Consider the following 27,813-nt stretch of genomic DNA (forward strand, 5'->3'; position numbering starts at 1 on the left):
ACATATTGCATGTATGAATATTTATGTGAAAGGAAAAGAAAAACTACAGTTTAAAATTAGTTTAGTTTAATTTTAAAAATAACATAAAAACTTTCATATAACATAACTATTAAATAACGAATTTCAGCTATTAAAAATATTAATTAAATGATGTAAATTTAAAACATTTTGTAGCAAACCATCATCATATTTGGTTGTACGATTGATATATTTACTCGTTTAAACCGTACCCATGGAAATAGCGAGAATTTTTGAAGTACCGAAGCAATTTTTGTAAGAGTGGTTGAAAGCTTTAGCATATTCGGATTGCTGCTGTAATATATTTACTTATTTCAATAATGCATAGTTTATGTATACCGCTCTAAACTCTCTGCAGAGTAATTTCGTTTAAAGTTGAATTCATTTAAATAACATAATCGCCTTATACGTACCTAAATTGTTTATGCCCTAAGTTTAACATAGCAATTAATGAATATTTACTACCTTTTACATTTTAAATACACACTATTATCCTTAAAAACATCAACTATATCTTTATATATAAAAGGAAGTAGTATTAGTTACACTATTTATAACTTAAGAACTGGTGTACGGATTTGGCTGAAATATCATGGGGAAATTAGAACCAAGAAAATGACAGGATACTTTTCATCCGATTGAAAAAGAAAAACAGTTGACAAAATTCTAAATCTTCTTATTTACTGCTTTTAAGGAGGAACAGAGTTCATCCTGTCAGCTATATATTTGTAATTCTAAAACTAACGCAGACGAAGTCGTGGACAAAAACTAGTACTATCTATAATATATGTCTATTAAAGCTTTGGACGTTTTAGAGGTAATTTTACAACGAATTGACAACTTTTCGTTTGTATGTATCATTTTCCGTCATGCTTACAATACCTGTCACTTGCTAGCGCGGCGTGTATGAAGACAGTATTGCGGAACCATTTTGACTTGGGAACATGAAACCGCACTCGCTTATTGTAAAAATATGTGTGAATAATTTTGATAGAAGTAAAACATATATATATATATATATATGTTTTACTTATTATATTATGTTATGTATGTATGTATGTATATTTATACATTTACTAAACAATAAAGGTAAAATATTGATTAGTGTTATAATTCTATAGCCTATTCCTATAAACTTAAAACTGCCAAAGTTGCTTCTCGTTTCTATGTATCTAACATATTATATATAATATAAGAAAATACCAAATGGAACAATCATATGGTTCTATATACATATATAGTCTGAAATTAATTTCCCTGTCCCTATTTTATGTCTGCCAAAACAAATAAGTCTCCAATAAATTATGTTTGTGACACTTTTACTGAATACTTTTTTTTTAGTTTCGACTTCACTGTAGCTGTTAGCCGTATTGGCTTTTACAGCGTCACCAGGAGGGGTGGGTGGCCTGATTTGGTCTACCTGCTTAAATCGGGCCCGAAGGGCCCGCGGGGGATCCGCCCGTCCCAAGGTTGCCTCTAAGAGACTGATCTTCAGCTCAGGACGTTGACCGTCGTTAAAAGGGAAGATGGCATCCGGTGATGGGATTGCATGACGTTCCCCGACGGCAGAAAGCCTAAGCAACGTGTATGGACCTCGCCTTCGCGCGCGAAGGCGGTGTGTGTGTATATTTGGTGTATGAGACACGTGAAGTGGCAGAGTAGCAGCGAGTCAGCTGCTAGGCCAATTGCCGGTGGTTGCGCTTATGCTTGAGGGTCCTGAATGGCCTTAGGGGCCTGAGGTGCTTTAGAGGCCTCTGGTGCCTTAGGAGCCTGGGGGGCGTGAGGGGCTATCGGTTCCTTTTTAATGCTAGGTCTTTGCCAGGCGTTAGTTACAGGGAGTAGCAGGGACGGGAGCTGGCTCCCGGGCTTTAGGTATTGGGATGTCACCCAACTTTCGCCCAGAGTGACACTTAGAGAAAATTCACGGGATGATCCTACTGGCCGCACAAAAGGTAGCTGGGTGGCTCCTCCGTAGGCAAGACCCTCCAACAGTCTGACGTTGCATGGTCATCTAGGCACGTAACAGAACTGGGGCGAGCGTCTTGCGTAACAGAACCGTTGCGAGTGGCCGTATAGTTAGCATCGGTGGCATTGCCTTGGGGTGGCGCGGCTTCTCAGAGCCTCTATTTCTAAACCTGATAGACGGCAAACGGATGCTAAGTTAAAAACTTTCTTACCTTCCAGGGTAAGGGACAGGTGCACTAGAATCATGTCGAATATTTTCTTGCTTATTGGTCTGTGCATGCACTTGCACCGTGTACTTCCAACACCGGTAGAATTTGGGACTGAAGATCCTCCTAAATAATTCCAACAGGTATCTCCGTGGAGAGGACCTTGATGACTACAGTCAGCCTCCTCTCCTCCGCAACGGCGTAGGTGTGGTATTCTATGTTATTTTAAAGTAAAGTCGCGGACGGGTCTAGGTGGTCGGCTGGAGTGACCGTAAAGACCTTGATTCCTACCGCCGTGACTGACTAACAAGTAATTGATGTTTTTATTATTTAGTAAACTAGAAATATCAAGTAAGTTAATAATATTAAGTAAGTCTCCCACGACGATTCATATTCGGAGCATTCCATATCGGAGGGAATGCGGGGCAGTGTGCAGCTCGGTGAAGCCGGGCTATCCGTATCAAATGTAGCCGTTCTTAATGGCTTACATGGATCGGTATAAGCTTTATATAGGCTTGGGGCTTTTCTGCGAGGAAATCTAAGAGCTCCTCGAATCGAGTGGCGATACTTTTGCCCATTATGGACGACGGGCCGGGGGGTCTCCTCCCTGCCTTGAGAGGGAGAGGGAGGTGTGTTATAATGTGAGAGAGCACTAAATCTAAGTCCCTGCTCTTAGGTAACAGGGGTGTACCTATTCTCCCTATCGACTGTCTATAACTGGTGGCAGAACAACGGCGACGGGTGACGGTGACTGCTACCCTCTTCGTTGTTTCTCTAATCAACGCCAGATATGAAGATCTTCGAACATCATCTTAGCACTTTTTGACGAAAACACTGGACCACACAACTGCAATCGCTCTTTTTATTTACTGAATACAATTGTACCTGTTCTTTTATACTTAGTATAAATATATCTTTTTTAAATATTGGCACTGAATAGATTATATGTCCTTATTTCAAAGTTTAAAAAATTAATATATACATCGTTAATATTAACAAATAATTAAATAAGTGTAGTAGGGGAAAAAAAAATATTTTTTACATACAGGGTGCTCTGTTGCCAAAGTTTTCTATTCAAGGCCATACAGTATGATTGTATGGTTATTTCGTAAGTTTTCACATCATCTATGCTTTATCTTTTTTTATTCCTTCACGCTATGATGATTTCTTTTTCATTCTATATACATCACAAAGACTTTTTACGATCCATCCGCCTAAAGTCGGCCCGGAAATAGAAGACACGTCATGAAAACTTCTATTAACAACTATATTACTTATCAAATCTTATAAAAGACATTTATACTCAATTTAAGTACATATAATTATTCTATTTATATAATTAATTTTAATTCAAACGCCTTTTTTATTACTGCAATATCATACACAATTATAAACACTTAATAAAAAAAAGTTATAAAAGGTTGTCAACAGCAGTTTTCCTAAAGTGCATAATAAGTTTATGGACACAGATAAAAATATCCATACATAAAATCTTTATCATTATAAGAATTAAAAAAGAACTATTTTCTAAATAATTCAAGGGTTTCTAGTAGATAAAAGTATAAATATAATTTTAAATTTCTAACTTTTATATTATGTTTGGAAGACTAAAATAGATTTATACGTGTTTATCTCACACGTCATGATGTTTTCACATCTCTGGAGTTGACTAATATTAGTACGAAGACCATAATAAAACTGACTTCAGACCTGGGACTGAGTGGTAGCTTTCTCAGAAGTTTTACATCCTAACGAGTTATATCAATAGCGATTCAAAAATGGTTTTAAATATTAAAATATATTTACATTTAATTTTATTCGATTCAGATTTTATTTTCTTTTGTTTAGAAATGTAGTTATTTTATTTAAATTATAAAATAAAATTATTGTCCTACTATAAACTATGATACAATTAAACATCATCTCTGGTATTGTGTCTGTCTTTGATATCTGTGATATTGGTCTATTCCTGGTAAAGCAAGCCCATATACAAACACAAACACTGCATCTATTTATATCTGATCTGTTGAATTAATCCCATAGTTGAGATTCAATGTATGTTAAAGTTAAAAACATTTGGTTTCACAAAATATTATTTCATAACATTCATTTAATTCAATGATAAGCGACGTCGGAATAAGGAGTTTTGCACGAGATGAAAAAATATACACATAGACATTAATATCTTTATGCAAAGATCACACAGAATTCATTCAAAATAACATTATTTACGATAATGTTTACAAAACAGTTAAATTTGCCATTTTTCATTTAAATTATCACTCCACTCGTGGTGGAGGCAGATACAGCGACATTCAAGTGCCTTTCTATTACACAGCAGTTACGATATGCAAACGGGAGTCGTAAAATTAGAATTTGAAATCAAAGTTCTGTTTCAGAGGTGTTTTTGCATCATAAGACTCAGACCACAACGCATAACTTACACTTAAATTATATCCAAAGGACACCATCACAAACAAGACGATAATATATCTCGAGCTCTTTTATGACGCAGCCATTTATTTTAATAAATCCTAATGCAGACATTTCTACGACTATATTTTGAGAGTTTATATCACTTTAACCAAAACGTTTAAAAAAAAATTAATATCATTGATTATCCTTAATACATATTTAGGATATGAAACGGACGAAAACAGTTTTCAATATCAGATTAGAATATCATACGAATTATAATTTGAAATAACTTGAATGTTATAATATTTATTGCGACTTTTAGAATTTGTTCAAAAGACATCAATCAAATGTTTTAGAATGAAGCGAACCAAATTTAAGAGAATGTGAAGTTCATTAATTACAGTAACCCGCTCGGATTTCAGTAAATTGATCTCGGGTCCTGATAGATGGCAGCTGCCTCCATCTTTTACGTTCGGTACATAACATAATTTGGAAAATAAAAAGGGGTTCATTCAAATTTTAAAAAGATATAACAAAAAATTTGATCTAAGTCTTTAGCGAGTATTGATTTAAATTAAACTAATATTTTCGGATTACTAATTACTATTTTATTATTTTTTAAACTGCATACAAAGAGCAGACGATATGAGACATTCTCATCTCGTCTGCCCGTGTTCACGGTTGCTGCAAAGTAACCGAAACGTCGGGAGTTAATTATTTTTAAACTACATAGTTTAAATAACGCGTAGTAATCCGAACATACTAGTGTAATTTATATTCAATAACTAAAAATACTTTTGTAAAGTCCTTTGACTTCAAACGCTTTTTTTTTATTAATTTGTCAATTATTAAAATCTTAAAATTTTGCTAGCTCGTCAAGACCAGATCCGAATTAGATTTTAATATACAAAAAAAAATATTCCCATTGAATGCAGTGAAACTATTTATCAGTAGGGTATAGCTTTATCGTCTTATTCGTTTGATGCAGTAGTAAGCAATAAACGTTTCTCATAATAATATTTCTTTTTAAAGTGACTCACATTCTCTTTTTTATATAGTAAAGTTTAAAATAGTATGGAGTAACTAAATTATACTGAGAATATTATTTAAGAATTCCTTAGCGAATTTCATAAAGAAAAACGAAATTCGTACGTCCAGGTCACTTGTCAATAATAATGAAAAAGTAATATATTTTATAAAATTTAAAAATTTTGAAACGAGTTAAAGAAATGTAAAGTAAACGTTAACTGTAGAAACTAAGAAAAATAAGAGAAAATGAAACTACTGTTGTTAATTGCGCTATCATAATGAACAAGAACTAAGCAACTAAAGCCTTGACACTAAAAACAAGTACTTATGCTCACTAACCGTGGACACACGCTTAGATTGTTCTTAAGCATTTATTCAGACTTAAATTTTTTTACCCAGTTAACTTTTATAGATTTTGGTAAAGGTGAAAACGGTTATTATTAACAGGTTCTTTAGGCGCATATGCCTTAAAAATGCCTCATGTTTTATGCTTCTATACCGACCATATGTACATACTCCTCGGTATTTCAGCTTTAGATTATTGAACTTTAGATAAATGACATCTTAAAATTACGTTCTTCGTATAAAAGATGTTTCTTAAAAATTGGTACTATTTACATTATATTATACATATATTTTGCGTATAATATATTATCTAGAAAAAAAATATGAGATTAAACTTTATCTAAACATAGAACATTTCAATATCAGTAAATATTATTACTTCTATGAAATTGCTAAGTCAAATATTTTAATTAAGCAGGTTTCCCTGTGAGTCTTGACTTGAGTCTCATAGAAATAAACCTTTTAAATATAATAATAGAGAGCTATCATAACTTAATTACGAATTTAATTTGCATAAACTATAAAACAAGAAAGCTTACTTCTTGTGTAAAAATTCACAAAGTAGTTTATTATTGAAATATTTTACTAAAAAAAAATATTTCACGGGACAATCACTTCTCAGGTTGTTAGATGGTTAAAAAAACCATACGATAGAATGTAACCTAGGAAATTAATAACTAACACCTGACTGGGATTTCTAATAAGGCGATTTGAAAACTAATAATTGGGTCAAAAAACTAAAATTAACATCAAATACAAGCATGTGGCTGTATTTAATTTCAAAGATTCAAAATAATACGAAATACAGTTTGTGTAGACAAATTTCGTTAAAAGCAATATATGTATAACGAACGTAAGAAAATCAGATGAATAGTTTTAGAACAAAGAACTATAAAGTCATTTATTATAGTAAACTGTGCGGATTTCGGTTAATTGATTTCGGTAACTTGATAGATTGCAGCCGTCTGCGATCTGACAGATCACTGGACAATGTCTTATTCTGTCTCTGGAATAAGGATTTTGACTTAATAGGTATACAGACCCGTTGAAGTATAGCCAAACTCAATACCTATTGTTTATATAATAATAATTTATATTAATTTTAGAAGAAATACGTTTAACTGTAACCAAGTTTTTAAAAAGAAAGAAGAAAATAGATGGTACATTGGAAGACGTCGCTGTGTTAGTTTAATGTTTTTGACATTCCATACATTAACTCATCATTCGTTGACTTCAGACACTTAGAAATTCGGAATTCAGAACAAGATTATCTTCACATTTTCGTACAGAAATTTATTATTATTGTTATTATAAAACTAATATTTTTCGGATTTACTACGCGTTTATTATTATTTTTAACTACATACTTCTACATTTCAGTTAATTTGCAGCGACGAGATGAGAATCCGAAAAACATTAGATAGTTTTATTTCTATTATTATAATTATTTTTAATATCATGTTGTAATTGGCATAAATTTATTTTTTCTTACTATAAATACATAATATATCAAATCTAATAGAAAAATAAGAAAACGATTCTTTTATTGTTTTATTACGAGGATTTTATAAACTTATGAAGTAGTAAGTTTAATACATTGTAAGTGATATCATTTTTATCAGTAAATTGGATAATTTTAAGTAACTGAGTAATCAAAAGGGAAATTCCCTAAACGAAAAATCGTGTTGTGGCAGTTTGAAAACAATAATTATATCAATAAGTTGTAAGATCAAATCCCTAACATGAGTACTGAGGGACAAACTGTAATTAGACGTTGAAATACAACTATTACTTGTTGCCGTTTTCGCTTTTTGCCAATTTCAAAAGAGTTTAATACGTCGAAAAATGTTATTAAAATATCTAACAAAATAGTTATAGGTACGATTATTTAACGTACATCTAGAGTTCAATATTTGTGCCTGTTAAACTGTCCTTGCTGTGTTTAATTTTTGCTTGTTGTGATATTTCCTGAATTAGATCAATAAACAATTCCATATACCTACTACTATGTTTCAAACACATTTTAATAAAATCTTTATATATTTTTATTACTACAATGAGTAGCTGGCTATTCATTATTTAATATTAATTTCTCCTAAGGGTATATTTTTTTTCTAAATATTATTATATTTTCAAAATTTTAAGCATAAAATTAGGTACTAAAAGAAGTTAGCAATCTGCATAAACAGATGGTTTATCCTTTGGTTGGTGCTTATCAGTGTTATGAAGGAGGGTTTTAACGGCTTGCTAAATGCACAGAAAGTTGGCACGGCTTACTGGCTGCATATGAGTACAAATTGGCTTCGCTTTTGAAAGTGCCGATTCTGTTGTATATAAAAGGTATATAATGTTTACCTACCTATTCAAATTTCAGGATTAAACATTAGTTTTTGAAATATCTTTATACATATGTTCGTTTCATTCATGGGTATTAAATTATATGAACTACCTACTAACGTATGAACTTTTAATACTCGAATTTGCTGAAACCTCATTCACGAATGTTAGTAATACTTTGAAGTGGGTACGCCAGGATTGGTTGAAGTGTTTAAAAGCTTCTGTAGATCCGGTTTGAACCGCTACGATTCAACGCATTTACTTATTAAGTATAATAAGATGAACTTCATAGTATTGAATTGCCGAAACTAAACTTGAGCTAGGTCTCACTTTATGTAAAATCTACTCGAATTTGAATAATATCAACCTTTAGATGCGATATTAAATTTTCTCTTACTGTTATTGTTATCCTCAAATACTTTATCTTGACAATAAACAGATGCATCTTATTATGCAATAATGTGAACATGTAGGTACAAATTTGATTGAATAAGGCGAGTTTATAATCGTCTCAATGCCCATAACAAGTAAATTAGGTACTTGAAATAATATACCCAAAGTCTTCAAAAGTATATAATGTTAGAAAAAAAAATTGAAGCCAGTAGATATTGCCTTTCTTCGACCTGTTTACATCTACGTTACAAAGCTCTTTGTTTGAACCGAGTATTGTTTTAAGGATTCTCGATAAACGCGGGCCAGTATATTGATACCCTACAGTCGTTTCTTAAGTGCCTTTCTCTTATCCCTATCAATGTTTGGGTCATGCTTATGGTATTTAATGTTTCCCTTTAATACTAAAGTTACTTCAAGATTAACGTCAAAATGTGATTATAACTACATCTACGAATTGTAGCGGTTGAAATGTGTTGCCAGTGTTTTAAAAAGTTAGTACCATAAAAATATATAGGATTTGTTTAATTGCTCATATAACATAAACATGTGTAATATGAATCAACTAGGTGGCTGTCTCTTTTAAGGAATGTTTGTTTTTTCCTGGCCCTAAATTCAATAATAATAAAGTAAAATAACTTAGAAAGATCGTATGTTTATGTTATTAACATGAAAGCTATGTTGAGCTAATGCTTGAATTAAAAGTCAAATAATGCAAAATGAAAAATTCAATGATGACTGACACGAGCAGAAGTCGTACCTTTATTGAGATATTAAGCAATTTTCAAATAGTTAATTTATTAAAGATTTGGTTTCGTGTCAAATCTAGTGGTAATGTATTTCATTATAATTTTAATGTAAAAAAATATTTACCTACTAATTTCATTTTTAAGTTTTTATTATTTGTGAGTGGGCATATTAGATCTATTATTTTATAGTGTACTACATTTTACAGTAATTTTTTTAACAATATCATGAGTTGGTTCATGAGAAAACATTTAGTTTTTCATTTTATAGAAGCCACCATCTTGAATTTAAAATAATGCTGAATATGACATTATAGTATTGTCAACATTAGAGGTTTGAACTAAAAATCAGAAAGATCTGTGTACAAGACACAGATCTATCTGAAGACGTTTCTAATAATTTTATTTATAAAATATAATTAATTTTCGCAAATAAGTGAACGTACATATATCGATAGGAAACAATTGATAGCTACGTTAAAACTATCAATGAAAATTAAAACGACAAATCGTAACTAAATTTATTAAAAAACTATCAACAGTGCCTATACAACATTCTCAAGTTCCGGTTTACTTTTAACGTGCAGCTTAAGATCTATGAGGACAGTTTTTTTAAACATTTCCATGAGATCATTTCTGACGTGCGACTTGATCTGTTGGAGCCTCCCTCCGCCCGCACCGCTTATCAATCTAGCCAATCTCTCCGAAGGGCATTCCACAGATACTGAACATACAATCCTGTCTTCCTCCTCTATCTCATCGTAATACTCCAAACGGATCTTCAAATTGTATGGTATTTCATTTGCTAGAAAATCTAGAAATTTCGCTCTAACCGCTTCCTCTATTAACCTCTCAGGAGTCTGATCAGACCATTCAGTTGGAGAATATTGTAATGTCCGGACTTTTGCATTGTTGATCAAGTATTGCTAAAAAATATTTCTCAATTAGTTATAATTGTTATTACATTTAAATTAATCATTTGTAACACCACTTAAACTACATCCAATTATATAAGTAATAAATCTTTTAAACATTTGCAATTTCACTTTCCCTAACATTAAGATATAAATTCTGGACTCTCAATATTTTTAAATTTCAACTGGATAGTGCTTGACTGTCATTCCACATGTGGGAAGGAGGAGATGAATTGGTCAGTGGCAAATCCACTGTCTCAGTAACAGTATTAAATACTACAAATGAATATTTTATGATTATAAGCTCCAAATTTAATTAAATTAGCAGATTTTACTTTATATTTAGAAAAAATTGTTGTTCTTCTACCTAACAATTAACCAATTAAATTAGACCAAATAATATTCCCCTCTTTCACATAATAAACAAAGTTATAGTTTGTATTGTATAAAAAAAATTATGATTAAATTGCACCTTAATATCCCCAACACCATCACCATTCATGGCAGAAACCAAGAAAACATCAGAAAAATAACTATAACCTTTTTCTATTTTACTTTTTTTATCTGTATTTGGTATAGGGTTACCAGCAATTATACCATTAGTAAGATTTCTAATGATTGTTAATAACTGTGCTTTAGACTTTAAAACATCAACCTGTAAAGAGAAAAAAACATATATTAATTATTATTTTAAAACACTTAAATATTAGTTGCGGAATTTAAAATATAATTACAATTTTCTCATTTTCAAACAAACTTATTGTACATAAAATATCAGATTTACTTACACAATTACTATGAGGAATTATCAAAAGAAAAGTGTACAAACCTTGTTAAGAATTAAGAAGCTAGGAATTTCTTTCACCATTTCAACTATTTTAACCACATCTGTATTTAAATAATTCTTTGTCCACCGGTTTGATACATCATGGACCACACCTATTACATCAGCACATCTGAGACTTTTCTGACAAGCTTGAAGCATGGATTCCGGCAGTTTGTACCTGAAAAAATTTAACTAGTATTTTAAAAAATCAAGCAATTCATAGTATTGACAAACTTATTTGGTTTTATTTTACATATATGAATTATAAGATTATGATATACTTGCCGGTCTATAGTGTATGTTTTTAATTAATAAGAAAATCAAATATCATATATATAATAGCAATGATGGCATTGACAGAATACATACAATATATTTTTAGAGGCAATATGTAATGTTATCTGATATGTAACCATTCCCAACACTTTAATTATTTAGGGACCTATATATGGCATATCTTTACTCACTTCTTTTGCTCCTTGGTATTTACAACACCCGGTGTGTCTAAAAATACAATTTGAGTATCCTTATCATAACACATAGCTCTAACCATTTTAGTAGTTGTATGAACTTTGTTTGAAGCAGCACAAATCTAAAAAATAACTATCTGATGTTACTGAGTATACATAGAAACATACTATACATCATTATATTTATAAGATTGAAATTAATTAATATTTTAATTAATGTATAACCTTTCTGTCCACAATTCTATTTATGAGTGTACTCTTTCCAGCATTGGGAGCCCCTACGATAGCCACATTAACTACTTTGCCTATATCTTTCTTCGATTCCTGTTGTGGTTGTGAAGAATAAAGGGCTCTTAATAGGTTAGGGCTCCGATTTTTAAAACGCAATGGTATCAAAACAAGTGTGAACATTTTTTTATAAATATCATAAGACACTTTATTGTGGTAATTTATTTCTTTATTTGATCTACATAAATAATTTCTAAAGCAATTCTTTAGTACACTTGATTGTTATTATTTGTATCATTCCAATTTGACATAAGTCTTCAAGATGACATCTAAATTTGGTACTAATATTGTAAAAAATTTGTTACGGTTTTATAGTCTAAACCCAAAATGGGAAACGAAAACAAAATATTAATATTAAAATGATTACTTAAAAAAAAATTAAGTGTATTATTTATTTAAAAAATACCCTTTTGTTGATTTCGTACTATCGAAAATACTATAATGTAGACTCGGTCTTACTTGGATTGTGTACCTACTGCCTTGCAGTACTAAGGACAATTAAAAAACGGCCTCCCTAGTTGCTTAACTTTACTATCAGGTACCGAGTCGGCGAGTACGTACCTCAGTAGTCCGTCCGGACTGTGACTAGGTATTCGTTTGTTCGAATTTTAAACACTCGTTTGATGGTAACAAAACTAAGTTTTATTTTAGGATTTTTTTGTTTTTATTATAATTTATTTTATTGTTGTCTTATAAAAACACAATCTAAAAAGAAATTTAAAATTATCGGCATGCATTGGTTCAGGTAAGCGATGATGTTTATTTTAATAAAGTATAATTGTCATAGATTATGCGATACATAAAAATAATTTTCACTATATTTTCAGAAATGTCAGAGATTAAGTATAAAAATCAAATTCTGGCAGCGATAGACCATTTACGATCACGAAAATCACGTCCTGACATAAATAGAATTTGCAAATTTATGTTAAAGTGCTATAAAGTAGCACCAAAGGATACAAAAGCGGATTTAAAACGTTGTCTCAAAGAGAAAAGCATATATAAAGTCGATTATAAAGATAATGTAAGCTATAGAAACGCAGCTAAGTGGCGAAAAAAACCTTCCCAAAACAAGAGTGAGCTCTTTATTTCTTGATTTTTTTCCAAATTCATAGAGCATTCAAGTGCATGTAAGCCCTTGCATGTGGCCTTATGGTATTTAATTGGATTTCCTATTTTTTTTTTATTTCGTGCTACGTGTTAAATTATAAAATAATTTTAAAAATAAATCCTATTTGGTTATACAAAATATATTAACAAATAATTTGGTCAATATTATCTATTGATCCACAGAAATGAGTTCCATTGCAAAAAGTGAAAGAAGAATAATAACATCAGCGATAGCAACATTAATATATCAAGATCAAAGTTATTTGGAGAATGGTATTGCATTTGCTGATCTTGTAAGAGTAGCTTCAAATCAAGAATCAAAGTATACTAAGAAGCAGCTGATAACAATAATAAACAAAGAGCTTATATCAGGCAGTCTGGTTAAGTTACCTAATGGTACTTTAGCTCTTGGACCTGCAGATCATGACGGAGACAGTTCAGATAGTTTTAAATTTGAATATAATGATGCAAACACTAAGGTAATTTATTTTATAATAAAAATGTATGACATTACCTTACCATGCAATCCTGAATTAGTCTTGTAACGAGTGTAGCTAATATAAAATACCTTTTATTAGTGATGTTAGCAAAAGAAGCTCTTGCTTTACATATATTTCAGCCTTTTCTTATTTAAATATTCAAATTCCATAGTTTTATAAAAACAAAACATATTGTTATGAAGACATTCCAAGTAAAAAAAAATGTAATGTAATGTAAATGTAATTAAGAAGAAACAAGTATTCAAATTTATTACCAAATGTTAGATAATTAAGCATTTTTATACCATATTCCAGATGACATCATCAGCCAATTCATCTTGCCGATCTTCCCCGCAAAGAATGAGAGGACGACCAAAGAAAAGGGGAGGTGGAGCTTCAAGTAACAGTACACACAGTAACAATCATAATTCAGGAGTTAGAGTAGGTGAAAGACGTAAAATGGCAAAAAAAGTATTTGACCCATCTGATAACAATGTACCCAGCAAACGTAAGAGAGGACGTCCAGTGGGATCGTTAAATAAAAGTACAATAAAAAAAAGGTTAATGATCGCTGGCAAAGACAAAGAAGACACTCCACTGTCGGAAAGTCAACAGTCATTGGACGGGAGTGGGGATGAGATGAATAATGATGAACCACTGTCACATGAAACATCAGGGGTTTGTACTGTGTGCTTGATACAGAAGACGCGCGGTTCCAATGATAGATTGGTTGAGTGTAGGGATTGTAATAATAAAGCACATTTAAGTTGCTTACAATCTGGATCCGGGATCCTTAAACCCAGACCGGATAACACCTGGCAATGTCCACACTGTAAGACTTGTGTGGTTTGCTGTGAAACAAATGATGCTGTAAGTGTATATTCACACATATCTGCTATAACTATTTATTTCTTATATTATTTCCATACATTTTTATGAGTATTTTATGTTAATATCTAAAAATATAAATACAATCATAATTTTATTTCAGGGTATATTGACTGTGTGTAGTATATGCTCAGATTCTTATCATGCATTGTGTCACACGCCAAGAATACCTGAACGGCTCAAGGCTTGGGATCAATGGGAATGCAATAACTGTTTAGAATCTCGTCCGTCAGCCGCCGCATCTCCAGGAATCCCAAATAACATAGAATTTACTGGAAAAGACTCAAGTTCAATGGACCCATTTCTGAAGCCACATGAATTAGATAGGGCACCTACTAAACTAAACAATGAAGTCCCAATAGATCCAAAAATACCAGATATAAGTAATTGGAATGTGGACGATGTTTATGAGTATTTTAAACAGCATTTCCCTGAAGCTGCTCCCATTTTAAAGGATCAGGTAATATAATATGTAATATGTTTTTAGAAAGTAGTTCATTTTAACATGACATAAAATAATTAAATGAATGCAAAATGTAATTAATGTAAAATCTCATTTCACTACTGATAAGGGCCCTTATCAAAAATTGAACCACAACTTTAAAAAAAAAATGGATATGTATATAAAAAAAGAAAATATTTAATAAATTTTTATTGCTCTTACAATTTAGCATTGTATTTAATAATAATCTTTTTGAATATAAAAATGGCTCAGCAAGGGGAAAGTGTTTAAATTAAAAGAAAAACAGATCTCATAATTGATAGACCTCCCCTTATAGCAATATTACCGAGATATATTATAGTAGTAATAATATAAGTTTTATCTTCTATAGGAATTTGATGGACAAGCATTGAGTATGGCGAGACGAGCGGATATTGTTAGGGGTTTGGGCCTGCCTTTAGGTCCGGCATTAGCGTTGTATAGAATCATAGTTAAATTACAAACAAGAAAAGATGATTGGACAATGTGTTGGGGTTGACTGTTTTTTAAATAAATATTACTAATCATTATTATTACTTATTTTAAAGTTACATCGTTTTTGAAGTAAAACTTCTTTACGCACGCTTGAGGTACGAAAAGTGTGATCGAGCGAGGCGAATGAAAGTGAGAGGGAGATATAAGTAAGTGAGAATAGATAGAGTATTACGGTTCGTATATTACTGTAGGGGCAAGGGAGAAGGCAATGCGCGCGCACATTTTCTTTCTCGCTTCCTTTCATAGCCAGTGCGTGAAATATATATATATATTTAGGGAACACAAATTTAATTTAGGGACGGAAACATAAGCTGAAGAATCGATTCTCGATTCTGATTCTTTTTTCAGAAATTTTGAGTCTCAGAATCGATTGATCAATTTCAAGAATCGATTCTGAATAAGATTTTTTTTTATTTTTAGAAATACAACTAATTTAATGAGGTAAAAGATACAATAAAATGCAAATTATAGAATCGATTCTGGGTCAATTCTGATAACTGGGAATCGAGTTTTTTGACCACAGAAACGATTCTCGGGTAGAATCAGAATCGACTTTACCATCCCTAATTTAATTTGAATGAATAATAACCAAAATTAGTCTATCACAACATATGGAACAGCAATTGATGCAGGTTTCTCTAGATATGTTTCTAACCTTCATTCGAAAACATATGTTTCTTATTTCTCATATCATATGCCTATTTTAATATAACATATACATATTGTTTCCGTCTTACAATCAACCACAGTAATTACTGATATATCCGATAATGAATATAATGAAAATAATAAGTAAAAAAAAATATCTATTTAAAAAAAACTTCTTTCGCTCCATCTATATGTAATATGTATACTTCAGTCATGTGGTCTAAAGCACACAGGTTAATTTTATATAACTATTTATTACTAAAAATAAATATCTTATATTTTGGTATTAAATAATATAACAGTACTAGTAAATATCGATTTTTTATTAAAATAGTGAGTAAATAAAAATACACAGTACGTAATATATTATTTTATTACTGATGAATCACATGAAAACTTAACTCTTTGTACTTATTTGTGCTGATCATAATGTTTCATATACGACAAAAACACATTATATATCATTGTTGCAAAGTTTATATAAAATACCCTGTAGTGTGATGGTAAGTAGTAAAAATTCAAAAACTGTACAGGAGGCCAGAACAAACAATCCCCCTAGAAAGAAACATAATAATATTATATTATCAAATTAATTTTAATACACATATTATAAGTTTTAACATTCATTTAATATGTTCGTGATCAGTAACAGTATTGGAAGACAATAAAGCAGAACCTAAGGCCAATTTACTTATAAGTTTATCAAATTTAGTTTCTTTGTAAAGCAAATTAGCTTTACCTTCATTATAATTACACAGGAGATTATCTTACAAGGTTAAAAGAAATACAATAGGTAAAAACAATTAAAAAAAAGATGTTTTCTGAAGGTTACAAAACCTTAAGGTCAATTAATATTTATAAGTTAAGCTGTAGCGAATGATTATAGTTTTAAAAACTTACCATATAAGTTAATTTAATTTTTTGTTTGATTTCTTCAGTGGATTCCTTGAAAGTTTTCCTTTCTAAAAAACCCATACCATAATAAAAGCATAGAATTGTTGAAGGCGACGCTAGCAACTGATCACTCAATATCTTTTTCCCAACAGTTTTTAAGCTTATCTCAGGTAGTAATTTGTCTAAATAGTGATAATAGTAGTGATGTACTGGACCCATAGCCGTACCCACTACAAACATTCTTGCTGAAATTAACACACAAATTAAAAAAAAAATAAACATATAGCATGTACATATAACTTAAAAAAAAAATACCTGCCCTGTCCCAATCATATCTGGTATGTATTACATTGGTTTGATACTCAAATTCTTGTTGCACAACATCACCAATAGTCATAAATAAACCAGAGGTGATACTATTAGTTAATAGTAAATATTTCTTAAAAAGAATCCGCACACCTCTGGAAAAATATGACTTCATTTTGATGAGTTACTTTTCGATTTTTATTACAATCATTCCATTTTTATATTTCGCGTTATATTCTTAACATGTTATCCTAAAGAAATAATTTATTTAGTAATTCATTCTATAACTGACACATATGTAATTTATTTAAGGAAAAAATACGTTAAAATGTTATATAATTGTCTTCTAATTTATTCAAAAATATATATACAATTAAAAATGCAAATAATTAAATAAAATTAATATTAAATTTACTCTTACTTTGTCAACAACAACATCAAAGTTACTAGAAGATGTCTGAATATTGCGCTTATTTTGCGCACATTTTTTGTTTTATTTATGTTCCTACATCATACATTTACGATTTTTACTGAAACTTTTCCCTGACATTGAAGTTATAGACATACGGAGTTGCTATATCATTATCTCAGACATGTTTAAGTAATAAAAACATAGTAATTTTAACTTGTTTTTTATTCTATAAGTTAAATATAATAAAAAAACGAATTTTATAATGCAATGTTAGAAACTGCGTATCGTATATCTTAATCTATTTTATTTTAGAAAAAAATTAGTATTCATTTTACTGTGGTATCCTATTACTAATAATTAGTTCATGTATTTAGTATACTCTTAAGTGAATATATGCACTTTAAATATAATTAAAAAGTTGACTAATATATTGAAGACAAATGTCATAAAACTATTCAAATCAATAGATATTATTTTTAGTTTTTTTTTTGTAATTAAAAAAAGATGACATTGTAATAACGGAGTGTCTTAAAAAAATACTAAAAAGTGCGTCATAGTTATGTGTATCCTAGCTTATCAGTGGCAGTGTATTTAGTTGCTTGCAATAATACCAAAGTCAGAAGTCATAAAGGCTCAAAAGGACTCGTATCCAGAGCCGTAAAAACATTTACAGAAGTCATAAGTCAAAATTGAAAATTAACAAATAACAGATGATTTTGACACCAGGTTTTATCTTGAAAAGTATCAATATCCTAAATAAACATTTCATTACATGAAAACGGCATCAGAGTAAAATCATTACTATACTGGGACAAAAGCAAAGATTTTGAACAAATGAAATAATTGTAATATTAAATTTTTTATTTTCATTGTCATGTCTCAACAAAGTGAAAATATGGATTTCTCTGGTTTATTTAAATTAGATGTTCTTTTACAACAAGATATAGCAAACCACACTTTTTACGAAGTTGGATTAAAAAAATACCTGGCAGTTTCTAATAACAAAGAATTGATATTTTTGTACATAAATGCTCAGTCCGAAAGATTCGACAGCATATATGACTGGGATTTTCTTGATAATCCAGTTTATTGCATGTGTTTTGAACCCAGCGGAACTTGGGTTTTGATTGTCAGTGATGAAAAAGTATTGCTAGTGCCATTTCTACCTTTGTTCATCCCACAGTACACATATGACTGTAAGTGGTCCCTTTCAAGTGTCACAGTTCTGCCCCTTCTCGATATACCACAACCGACATCTGTTGTTTGGTGGCTTACAAAGGAATCCGAAAATATTATTATCATATCGTCTAAGGTACATTTTGTATTATAAATACTTAAATGTGTGTAGAACTAAAGCAATAAATGTTACTTTATATATATTTTCCAATTTTAGAGTGGAATCATAACTTTTTATTCCTTGGAGTCACAAAGTGTTGTTGGCGAAACAAGAGTGTCGGGGGAGGTTGTAGATTTACAAATTTGTTTTGACGATTCCCTTGACTTGCTGGCTCTTCTCGTATGTATTTTTTGCTATTAAATATTATGTTTCATGTTATAAACCTACCATTAAAAAATTTTAACTTCATAAACAAAACATCTAAATTATTTTTAAAAATTTAAGATCTCCAAAGGACCAACACAGCAATGGAAATTGGTATTAGAACATAGATCCCTTGGGTATAACTGGCTTCAACAAATTAGAGCTCAGAGCGATAGAAAGGATGGTTTCATGTCTTATATCAAACAGTTGTCCAAAGACAAAATAACATTCTTTACACAAGGTGGATCTAAAGGTAATGGAATGTTTTCCCTTACCCATTACATACATGCTATTGATGCTTATAAAATTTGATTTATTTTCACCGCAATGTTAAAATTGCTAATGTATAATTACAGCATCATTGATGTATTGATTTTTAATAAACAATTATTGGGAGCAGCATATTGATTTAATCATTGAAATTTTCAATAACAGGTGACAGTAAAATCCAGACGGTGGAGTATTTATTGAAGCCAACAGAATACTTACCTACATTTCGTAAGAACTCAAACAGTTGGGCATTGACAGCACAGTATGTGAATGGAAGACATTTTTTAACAGCCTTTGAATTAAACGAAGGCATTATTATTGTAATGAATAATCATATATAATACATTTTTTTTTTTTTATCAATGATGTCGAAATATACAAATGTCTTTAATATGCACTCTAGCTTGAAAGCCCAGCGGAAGATACACCATCGAGAACTTTAAGACCTAATATAAAAAACGATGGCACATACATACAAGGGTTGTGGTCGCAGAAAATTATATATTTGTTGAAAAAAAATCACTTGGAGATACACAGTACTCAATTCTCACAGACCCAGGTAGGATAATAAAATAAATTTGAGGTCATTTAGCATAAACTAGTATTGGAACAAATAAAAGTTTTTTTGATGTATACATTAATATCTCTTTAATCCCGGGGTATGTTACGTAAATATGCCGCGCATACGGAATGGTAATTTATATGGGTTTATGGGGGATACTTTCCTAAGTGCCAAAATGAAAATTACAAATTTATGAGAAAATCAATTTTATTGAAGTTTTGAAGGTTTTTGAAGGCAGTGGTTTGAAGAATTTTGTCATTTTCTCTTGCTTGGCAGTTTTTAATAGCTCCTTCAATTCAGCAGTCGCATTAGCAATTTGCCCCTTAAAATTAAGACCTTGTTCCATAGCTGGATCAATGTTCATAAAGAAATCGTATTGCTCGTTTGCCATTCTTAAACCTTCACTATGATGTTTCAAAGTAAATGTCACATTTCCAGTGCTTGTTGAAGTCTTTTCTTCAACGGGCCGGGAATTTAACATTTCCTCCACGTCGGTTTCAGCCAAATCTTCGTCTTGCGATTCAAGCGATTCCTGAATGTCACTTGATTCTATCTGATTTATTCTGTCTAAAATCTCTTGACTTTATACTATCGAACCCATCTCATCTTATTCAATTTGCAATTTCGGCTATGTTTGCAGTCAAAGTTTGACCTTGCACGGCTTCTTCGTCATTTTCCGCAGTCAGAGCAGGCCACAATTTCTTTCAGCATGACTTCAATGTGTGTGGTTTGTTCTTCCAATGATTCTTTTTTGTTTACGATGTATTTTGCTGTCAAATTTCTTTCAGCATATCAGCAGGTTTCTTTCTGTTTGTTTATATTCAAAAAAACACCGACCGCGGTGTTGGCGATAAAGGCGTCTTAGGTCAAACTGCTCGGCGGTACAAAAGAAATAAAGCAATAGCTTTGGACACCTAATGGAATTTTGTATGAAATTTTAGATTCGTGAATAAAAAATTTTTTTGCGACGAATATAGAAATTGGGTTGCATTTTTTAATTCGCCGAATAGTGAAAACGTGAATTACGGAAGCCTGAATAGGGAGCTTTTACTGTATATGAGGGATTAATTATGATTTAACATCACATAAGTCGTATATAGTATATGTAACTAGTGGTAATTTTGTTTCACAGGGTGAAGTATTGTTAGGAGTGAAGAAAGATAGTACAATGCTTTGGTCGGCAGATATGATGGGGGAAGTTAAACGGGCATACCTAATGTCTGCTAAGGAACCAGGTTCATTACCTGGTGGATGGAGAGTACCAACGTTCATGTCGGACTTGCAACTGCCAAGATTCATACTGGAACCCTGTCTGATTATTACTACAAATGGTGCCTTTGTTTTAAACACAGTGTAAGTCTATTTTTAACCAACTATTCTCTTTAAATTACAAAAAAAATTAACTTCATAAATATCCTAAACTAGAACTAATTGCAATTTAGGAATAAGCCGAGGATATTTTTTGAGAATACTTAGAGTAACAGGTTAATACTGAATTATAATTTGCTCTATTATTTGATTGTATATAATTGTATGGTTATATTTAATTAAAATATCCTAACGTTTTTATATAACCAGGAGTTCTCCATGCGAGTGGCTAGTTGGGCTGATAGTTCGTGGCGGGTCGTGTGCTGAACAGTCGTGTGCTGCTCTGGGTACAGTCGTGCCGCCGCTGCTGCGAGCTGCCGCTGACCTGCTGCTGGCTCGCGGAAAGATAGCTCCAGCACACTATCTCTACACGTTATCTCGTGTGAGTTGTTATCGGTCGTTCAGATCTACAAAGTATTCTTTTGTGTTATTCTTCTGTAAATGTCTTCAGAGCACATTGTCATAATTGTGGGGCAGTTTTGTGCCTATAGCAGCAGTTTTTTCGCTGCCTTCAAAAGCAGACTTGGAATCATTTATTTGCTTGGCAAATGTTCTTGTTTTACTATTGCCTAAACAGTTTTCTTTGGCGTTAGTGGGTGTATCACATATACTATATCTTGTGTATATCTTGTTCAGAGTCCGGCGGACGGCTGGGTGGCTCGTCTGGGTGTGTTCGGTCGTCTGCACGAGTTGTCGATGTACAAACAAGCGGCCAACGTCGGCAATCTGGGCAATGCGGCAATCACAGCAAAATTACTGGCGTTGCTCCTTAAGATTGGCACCAATTGTGAAGATAATTTTGATATGTAAGTAAATAAACCTTTCATAACTTTTTATTGACATTGAAATTTAAATAAATATACTAAGAGAAGGTTAAATAATAAATTTTCGATGTATTGCAAAAATAATAATATTATTGGATAGAAGTTATAACAGATTATTTGATTTATTTCAGGGATGTAAAGTTCACAAACTTAAGCCCGGTGGAATTTCAAGAGCTGTCATGTGTCGCTGCGTGTATAGGACTGTGGGAGTTTGTTCCTATATTCAGTATTCACAGAGGCAACCCTATTTTACTATTGAACGCCATCAAATCTAAAAGCGTTATATGTCGGGGCGCCATCGTTGCCCTTTTGAATCAAAAGTGCCTCGTGCCGGTGTTACTTGAGGAAAATGGACAGTGGTTTTTTGATTTTATTGCTGAGAAATGCAACAAGTTTGATACAATTATATTAAAGGTAAATTCACTATATTTTATGTTGACTCATTCTCGTGTGGTCTATTAATAGCATCTATCGTTTGTTTCAGCGTTTGTGTCTATGGTTAAATCCTCTGCAGGATCAGCTGAGACCGGTCATGAGAGATCTCAAACAAGGAATAACATCAATATATGTAAGGTTCCTATGATTATTTAAGTAGTTTTTTTTTGTTAATAAGATATGAATATAAAAAATATGCAAAAAAAATTCGACCTACTTTAACTCGATGGTTATCAATTAAAGTTTTTCTTGCTATCATTCACAGACGACTCGGATGCTTCAGTTGATAACGACGTTTATGCATATAGCGTGTGTGTTAGAGTCACGTGACCCTCGTTTGGACATACAAACGAATTTGACCCTTCAACCTGGCACATGGGTTAGTTCGTTCACACCGAGACGGTCTCTGAGCTGTGGGCTTGGACATTGGGGGTTGACTGATGACGGAAACGCCAAGATAATGGCCGCGAACACGCCAGTTAACACGGAGCTCATAGGGAAAGTAGTGGATATAGCCTGCGGAAGACATCACACGTTACTGTTGACCGAGAATGGGGTATTTTTTATTATATTGAAACCTCTATATATCATCATTAAGATAAAATTTCGAATCGAATCCAAAAACAGAAAGAAATAGGAAATTTTGCATGACTTTAATGTTTTTTATTGCATTTTTTTTAGGGTAATAAATGAAATCTTAAAGTTTAGCGATATCAATATTAAAATCTATATATATAACCAAACAAAGACATTTTAAATGCAATATATTCTCACCAAGGTACCTCGCAATGATTAATTACAAAGATTTTTAACGTTATACACAGATATACGCTGCCGGTGATAATAGCTACGGTCAGCTAGGCGTTGGCTGCAGGTGGGGGGGAGCGGTCGGGGACGCGGCCATCGCTTCTGGGGAGCTCCTACACGTGTCCTATCATTGGACGGCACCCCTCGTCGTAGTATCAGCTGGGCACTACCATTCAGCGGCGGTAGATGTCGGCGGAAGGCTCTACACGTGGGGGTGAATAGAACTATACTACCCAGAATAAATCTTTAAACTACTCCTTCATATGCCTTATTGATGTCACAATAAACTGAAAGTCACATAAACGACAAGTTGAGATTGATGTGAGTGTTGGAATGCAGAATGCACTTTTTGGTGGTAAAAATAAAATAATCAAATGCCCATACAATACTTAGTAGCAGTTTTTTATATAAGTAGCGGTTTTTTACAGAACAGTCCTTATACCTAACCGATGTTCGATTATATAGTTGGGGCGTCCATGGACAACTGTGTCTGGGCAGCGTAGACGATCAATACAGTCCACGGTTGGTTACGAAGTTGCAAGGAAGAAAGGTAAATCCTAACGATCTTTTATAGTAATGTTAACGGAATTCAATCTAGCTTTTTTTAATCGTCGCTCAATATATAAGATATGATATTGATCATTAGTAATATTTAAAGGTCTTGGAAGTATTTTAGGACGTTATAAATAAGTATTTGAATCAATCCCATGCTTGAAACGTATTGTCTAGTAATATAGCCATAAAACCTGAGCTATCTTAATTTAATCTAATTAAAATTTAATATAATTTAAAATTAATAACATCGTAGCTAGTCTTAGCTAATACAATCTTAACTGTTATCCCCCTGGTTTAAACGTTAGCTCCTGCTTAGTGTTATCTGGGTGAGAAAACATTTTGTGTCGACATATACTAATATTAGAAACTGTTTGGTGAATTGGGAATGTGACTAATTTCTTACGTCAGCAATGTGTGACGTCGTCATCATTTCATGACGTCATTGATCGGTAAAGACAGCTATAAACCCCCAGGTGCTGAACGTGGGCTGCGGTTCATGTCACACGGTGGTTCTGATGAAGAACGGAGAGGTTTGGTCGTGTGGTGCCGGCGTGTTCGGACAATTGGCCGCCGGGTGCAGGGAAAAGAGTTCTTTACCACTGAGGGTTCTGATACAGGATGCTGTGGATGATATAGCTGTTGGCTACTTCCATAATGTGAGTGTTTAAGATATTTTTTTGTTTTCCTGGAGGATGTTTTTCTTATGACAAAGAGGGCAAACGAGCAGACGACCTCCCTAATGGAGGTAGTTACTTTCACCCATGGAGATTCGCAACATAGTTTGGAGGATGTGTTGCCACCCTTGACTGCCGAAAAAGGAAAGAAAAAGAAAGGGTGGGAAAAGGGAAAGGGCAACCGTCTCTCTCACTCATCGGACAAAACGCAGCTATTAAAGACTAGTTCACGCCGATTCTGTGAGAGGGTGGTACATCCCCGGTTGAATTAGCCCATGTTCGAGTTGCACCTACAATAGGGTATATAAGTTATCTGATGCGGATTTTGCGATGTGAGTGGTTCTTGATAATATTTTATTTTCCTGTATGGCTTTTTTAATACTAAGATTTATTTAGGGATTTACTGTTGGATACAGGGATAATTGTTTTGTGGATGTATGGATGCCGTGAATGTACCAAAATTTTAATGAAAACTTTTCGTTGGAAAACCTTTTGAGTGTTTAGCTAATTCGGGAATTGAGTCGTTTAAAACTAATTAATTATATACGGTCATCCATATTATTTGTTAATGAATTAAGTATCTCCTTCCTTATTCTGTAGCTGGCGTTGACTAACAAGAACCAGTTGTGGTGTTGGGGTTCGAGTCCGCAACAGCTACGAGCGGCGAGCGCCAAACGGAACGAAGAAGACAACGACGACGGAGACAGACATCTGGCGCCGAGACTCGTCGACACCAGTCACGTGAGAGGGAGAATAGTTAGAGTGAGTCACGTGACGAGAGACAGAGAGAGAGAGAGATATTGTAACTTAGGGACATAGAGACTTTAGATCGTAACGATGAGATTAATATTGTTTAAGAATATTAACGTATGCAGTGATAGAAGGAATTTTTACTGAGAACATAAATTGAAAAAAATCAGATCAAAATTCTTAAGAGGCTTGAACTGCGTATGTTGTGTGTTTGTATAGCAGGTATAATTGTATCGTTTTCGTGTGGTGTAGATAGCAGCCGGTTGGCACCATTCCTGTATCATCGACAACACGGGTACGCTGTACACTTGGGGCCTCAACTTCGATGGACAATTAGGTATTATATTTATACAAACTTGGTAACAACTTAATTATGTCATATAACTTCATTCGTCTGTAACAGGGACCGGAGATCGTAAGCAGGTGAAAATACCTGTTGAGGTTAAGATTCCCAACGAAAGCCAAACGGAGCCGAGATCACCGGATAAAATCGATCCTAAAGAAAATATTAAATGTCTGGTCGCTTGCGGCGGAGACTTCACCATATTCATAGACGACAATGGAAAGATTTATTCCACCGGGAACATGCACCTACAGGTAATACACAGTTAGATTGACTATATTTTAAGTCAATTCTTTGTAAACTATAGCATACATTAACATTTAAGGGTAACAATGAATTGGAGAAACTTAACAATAGGATCATAATGATGAAAACTACGAAGAGGGTCATCAAAATACCGGCGGCGAGAAATAATAAGAAGTTCGTATTCCAGGCAATAGACTCTATAGATATCATGTTCCCGTTCGACATTGATGACATCACAAGAAAAGACATTGAACCGCGAAAGAATCCTTTAGGTAAAATATCAGATTTCCAGAACAAATCCTGGGCTGACGACATGACACTGCTTCTTAAACCGTGGATCAACGAGGATATACTATCTACAAATAAAAATATGGCCGCTAAGTTGGCATATCACAGCGACAGACACTCGGACTGTTTGAGATATATGCTCGAGAACCTAAAGAATGAAGTGCAAAGCGACAGATTGTATCTGACACATCAGGATTCGGAAGAGAAAAATGGATCTGTAAAGAAAGACGAGGTGAAAATTATTATCACCAACATTATATCGCAGCGCATCAAGGACGTATCCTTGGCGATCCTGAACGACGAGCCCTATCCGGTGGTAGAGCCGAGTGTGTACCGCACGCTGCCCTGCTGTTGTGATGAGATGAAATACACGAGAAAGGACAAATCTGAAGTGACGACCCACGCTGTAGACCTGTCCAAACAGGCGGCAGACGTTATAGACAAATGTATCAGCATTTTCCCAGTGGACAGTGCGCTTTGGGAACAATGTTTCCGTCTAGCCAAAGACTTTTATGTCCAAAATGATCTGATCGTTGCCGAACTGGAGACGGTTTTACGTAAATACATGGAAACCAACGCGACCACTATGGCGGCGGCCATAATGTATTCTGACGACTGCGCTCAGTACAGCGAAATATTATCCCCAAAATTCTACTTGAATATGTGCAGTGACATACTAGACACATGGGGTTGAGCAATCTTTAATCTAATAATACCTTGGAAATTGATACCTTGATTTGGAATTGAAGTTAGCTTAGAATCACATATAATATGAAATAATTACGGGACACTACATTATATACCTGATATATTTTTAATTTCTTCTTCGTCATATATCTTACTGAATGAAAGCTTGCTCTTTTATAAATTATTTCTTACTAAATGAAAGTTACGCTTGCTTTTTCCATGAATATAAGTAGATCGGAGTTATATTTTTGCAATTGACATGCTTGCCATATAAAATTATATCATTTCAAAAATTATTTCCCCACATGGCCTTTCCATAGTGTTATTGTTATGTACGTTACTCAATATCGCCATTATTTTTCTACATTAGTCTGTTATTGTTATATATTTTCTTATATATTTTTACATTTGTTCTAGTCAGTAGTGATAATTTTCGCTCATTATACATGTATCATTTGACCGTCCGATGCCATTCAAATAAATGTTACAATTTCTTTACCCGTTTTATTTATTTGAAACTTTAAAGACTCTATCCGAACAAATAAAAAAAAATTAAAAAGCAAAAAGCTAGCAACATTTCTTTGTCCGCAAACTAAATACTAATAGCGCTCTATGTCATAGTTCTTTTTTATAGGCTTATGTGGTATGGTATTTATGTATATAATTCTCTGACACTTCTTGGTTTTCAAATAGTTTTAAAATGTTTTATTCTCACATATAAATCATATTGTCTTAATTGTCACATTGTCAATTTTAAAGCGCGTTGTGGCAATGGAGCTTTCGGTTCCTTGGGAAACCA

The 27,813-nt window shown here is 32.7% G+C and overlaps 4 protein-coding genes across 8 annotated transcripts; 2 read left to right on the forward strand and 2 right to left on the reverse strand.

Moving 5' to 3' along the window:
• Positions 1-9,958: 9,958 nt before the first annotated feature.
• LOC116765741 (GTPase Era, mitochondrial) lies at positions 9,959-12,208 on the reverse strand. Of its 2 annotated transcripts, XM_032655331.2 has the most exons (5): positions 11,890-12,208; positions 11,662-11,786; positions 11,198-11,372; positions 10,841-11,023; positions 9,959-10,380 (listed from the first exon to the last, which is right to left on the reverse strand). In XM_032655331.2, the coding sequence occupies exons 1-5, from the start codon at positions 12,073-12,075 to the stop codon at positions 10,000-10,002; spliced, it is 1,050 nt and encodes a 349-aa protein (XP_032511222.2). In that variant the 5' UTR covers positions 12,076-12,208; the 3' UTR covers positions 9,959-9,999. The 2 variants fall into 2 exon arrangements, with proteins under 2 accessions (XP_032511222.2, XP_061377994.1); XM_061522010.1 differs by lacking the exon at positions 10,841-11,023.
• A 289-nt stretch (positions 12,209-12,497) lies between these two features.
• LOC116765740 (uncharacterized) lies at positions 12,498-15,443 on the forward strand. Of its 3 annotated transcripts, XM_032655329.2 has the most exons (6): positions 12,498-12,697; positions 12,780-13,028; positions 13,246-13,541; positions 13,857-14,411; positions 14,533-14,889; positions 15,263-15,443. In XM_032655329.2, exons 2-6 carry the CDS (start codon positions 12,782-12,784, stop codon positions 15,407-15,409), a joined length of 1,602 nt encoding a protein of 533 aa, XP_032511220.1. In that variant the 5' UTR covers positions 12,498-12,697; positions 12,780-12,781; the 3' UTR covers positions 15,410-15,443. The 3 variants fall into 3 exon arrangements, with proteins under 3 accessions (XP_032511220.1, XP_032511221.1, XP_061377993.1); XM_032655330.2 differs by lacking the exon at positions 12,498-12,697 and having other exon boundaries at positions 12,835-12,976; XM_061522009.1 differs by lacking the exons at positions 12,498-12,697; positions 12,780-13,028 and adding an exon at positions 13,080-13,107.
• A 965-nt stretch (positions 15,444-16,408) lies between these two features.
• LOC116765978 (mpv17-like protein 2) lies at positions 16,409-17,831 on the reverse strand. Of its 2 annotated transcripts, none has more exons than XM_032655630.2 (4): positions 17,675-17,831; positions 17,263-17,504; positions 16,954-17,192; positions 16,409-16,608 (listed from the first exon to the last, which is right to left on the reverse strand). In XM_032655630.2, the coding sequence occupies exons 2-4, from the start codon at positions 17,426-17,428 to the stop codon at positions 16,465-16,467; spliced, it is 549 nt and encodes a 182-aa protein (XP_032511521.1). In that variant the 5' UTR covers positions 17,429-17,504; positions 17,675-17,831; the 3' UTR covers positions 16,409-16,464. The 2 variants fall into 2 exon arrangements, with proteins under 2 accessions (XP_032511521.1, XP_032511523.1); XM_032655632.2 differs by having other exon boundaries at positions 17,263-17,408; positions 17,675-17,825.
• A 494-nt stretch (positions 17,832-18,325) lies between these two features.
• Positions 18,326-27,512, forward strand: LOC116765602 (uncharacterized). Its single transcript, XM_032655131.2, has 18 exons — positions 18,326-18,977; positions 19,059-19,181; positions 19,287-19,458; positions 19,641-19,795; positions 19,879-20,034; positions 21,170-21,390; positions 21,616-21,787; positions 22,042-22,211; positions 22,361-22,643; positions 22,714-22,797; positions 22,930-23,220; positions 23,489-23,685; positions 23,937-24,021; positions 24,500-24,682; positions 25,301-25,462; positions 25,703-25,787; positions 25,854-26,047; positions 26,119-27,512. The coding sequence occupies exons 1-18, from the start codon at positions 18,540-18,542 to the stop codon at positions 27,019-27,021; spliced, it is 4,074 nt and encodes a 1,357-aa protein (XP_032511022.2). The 5' UTR covers positions 18,326-18,539; the 3' UTR covers positions 27,022-27,512.
• Positions 27,513-27,813: the final 301 nt, after the last annotated feature.

This window comes from Danaus plexippus, chromosome 11 (assembly GCF_018135715.1).
Source record: "Danaus plexippus chromosome 11, MEX_DaPlex, whole genome shotgun sequence".
NCBI lineage: Eukaryota > Metazoa > Arthropoda > Insecta > Lepidoptera > Nymphalidae > Danaus > Danaus plexippus.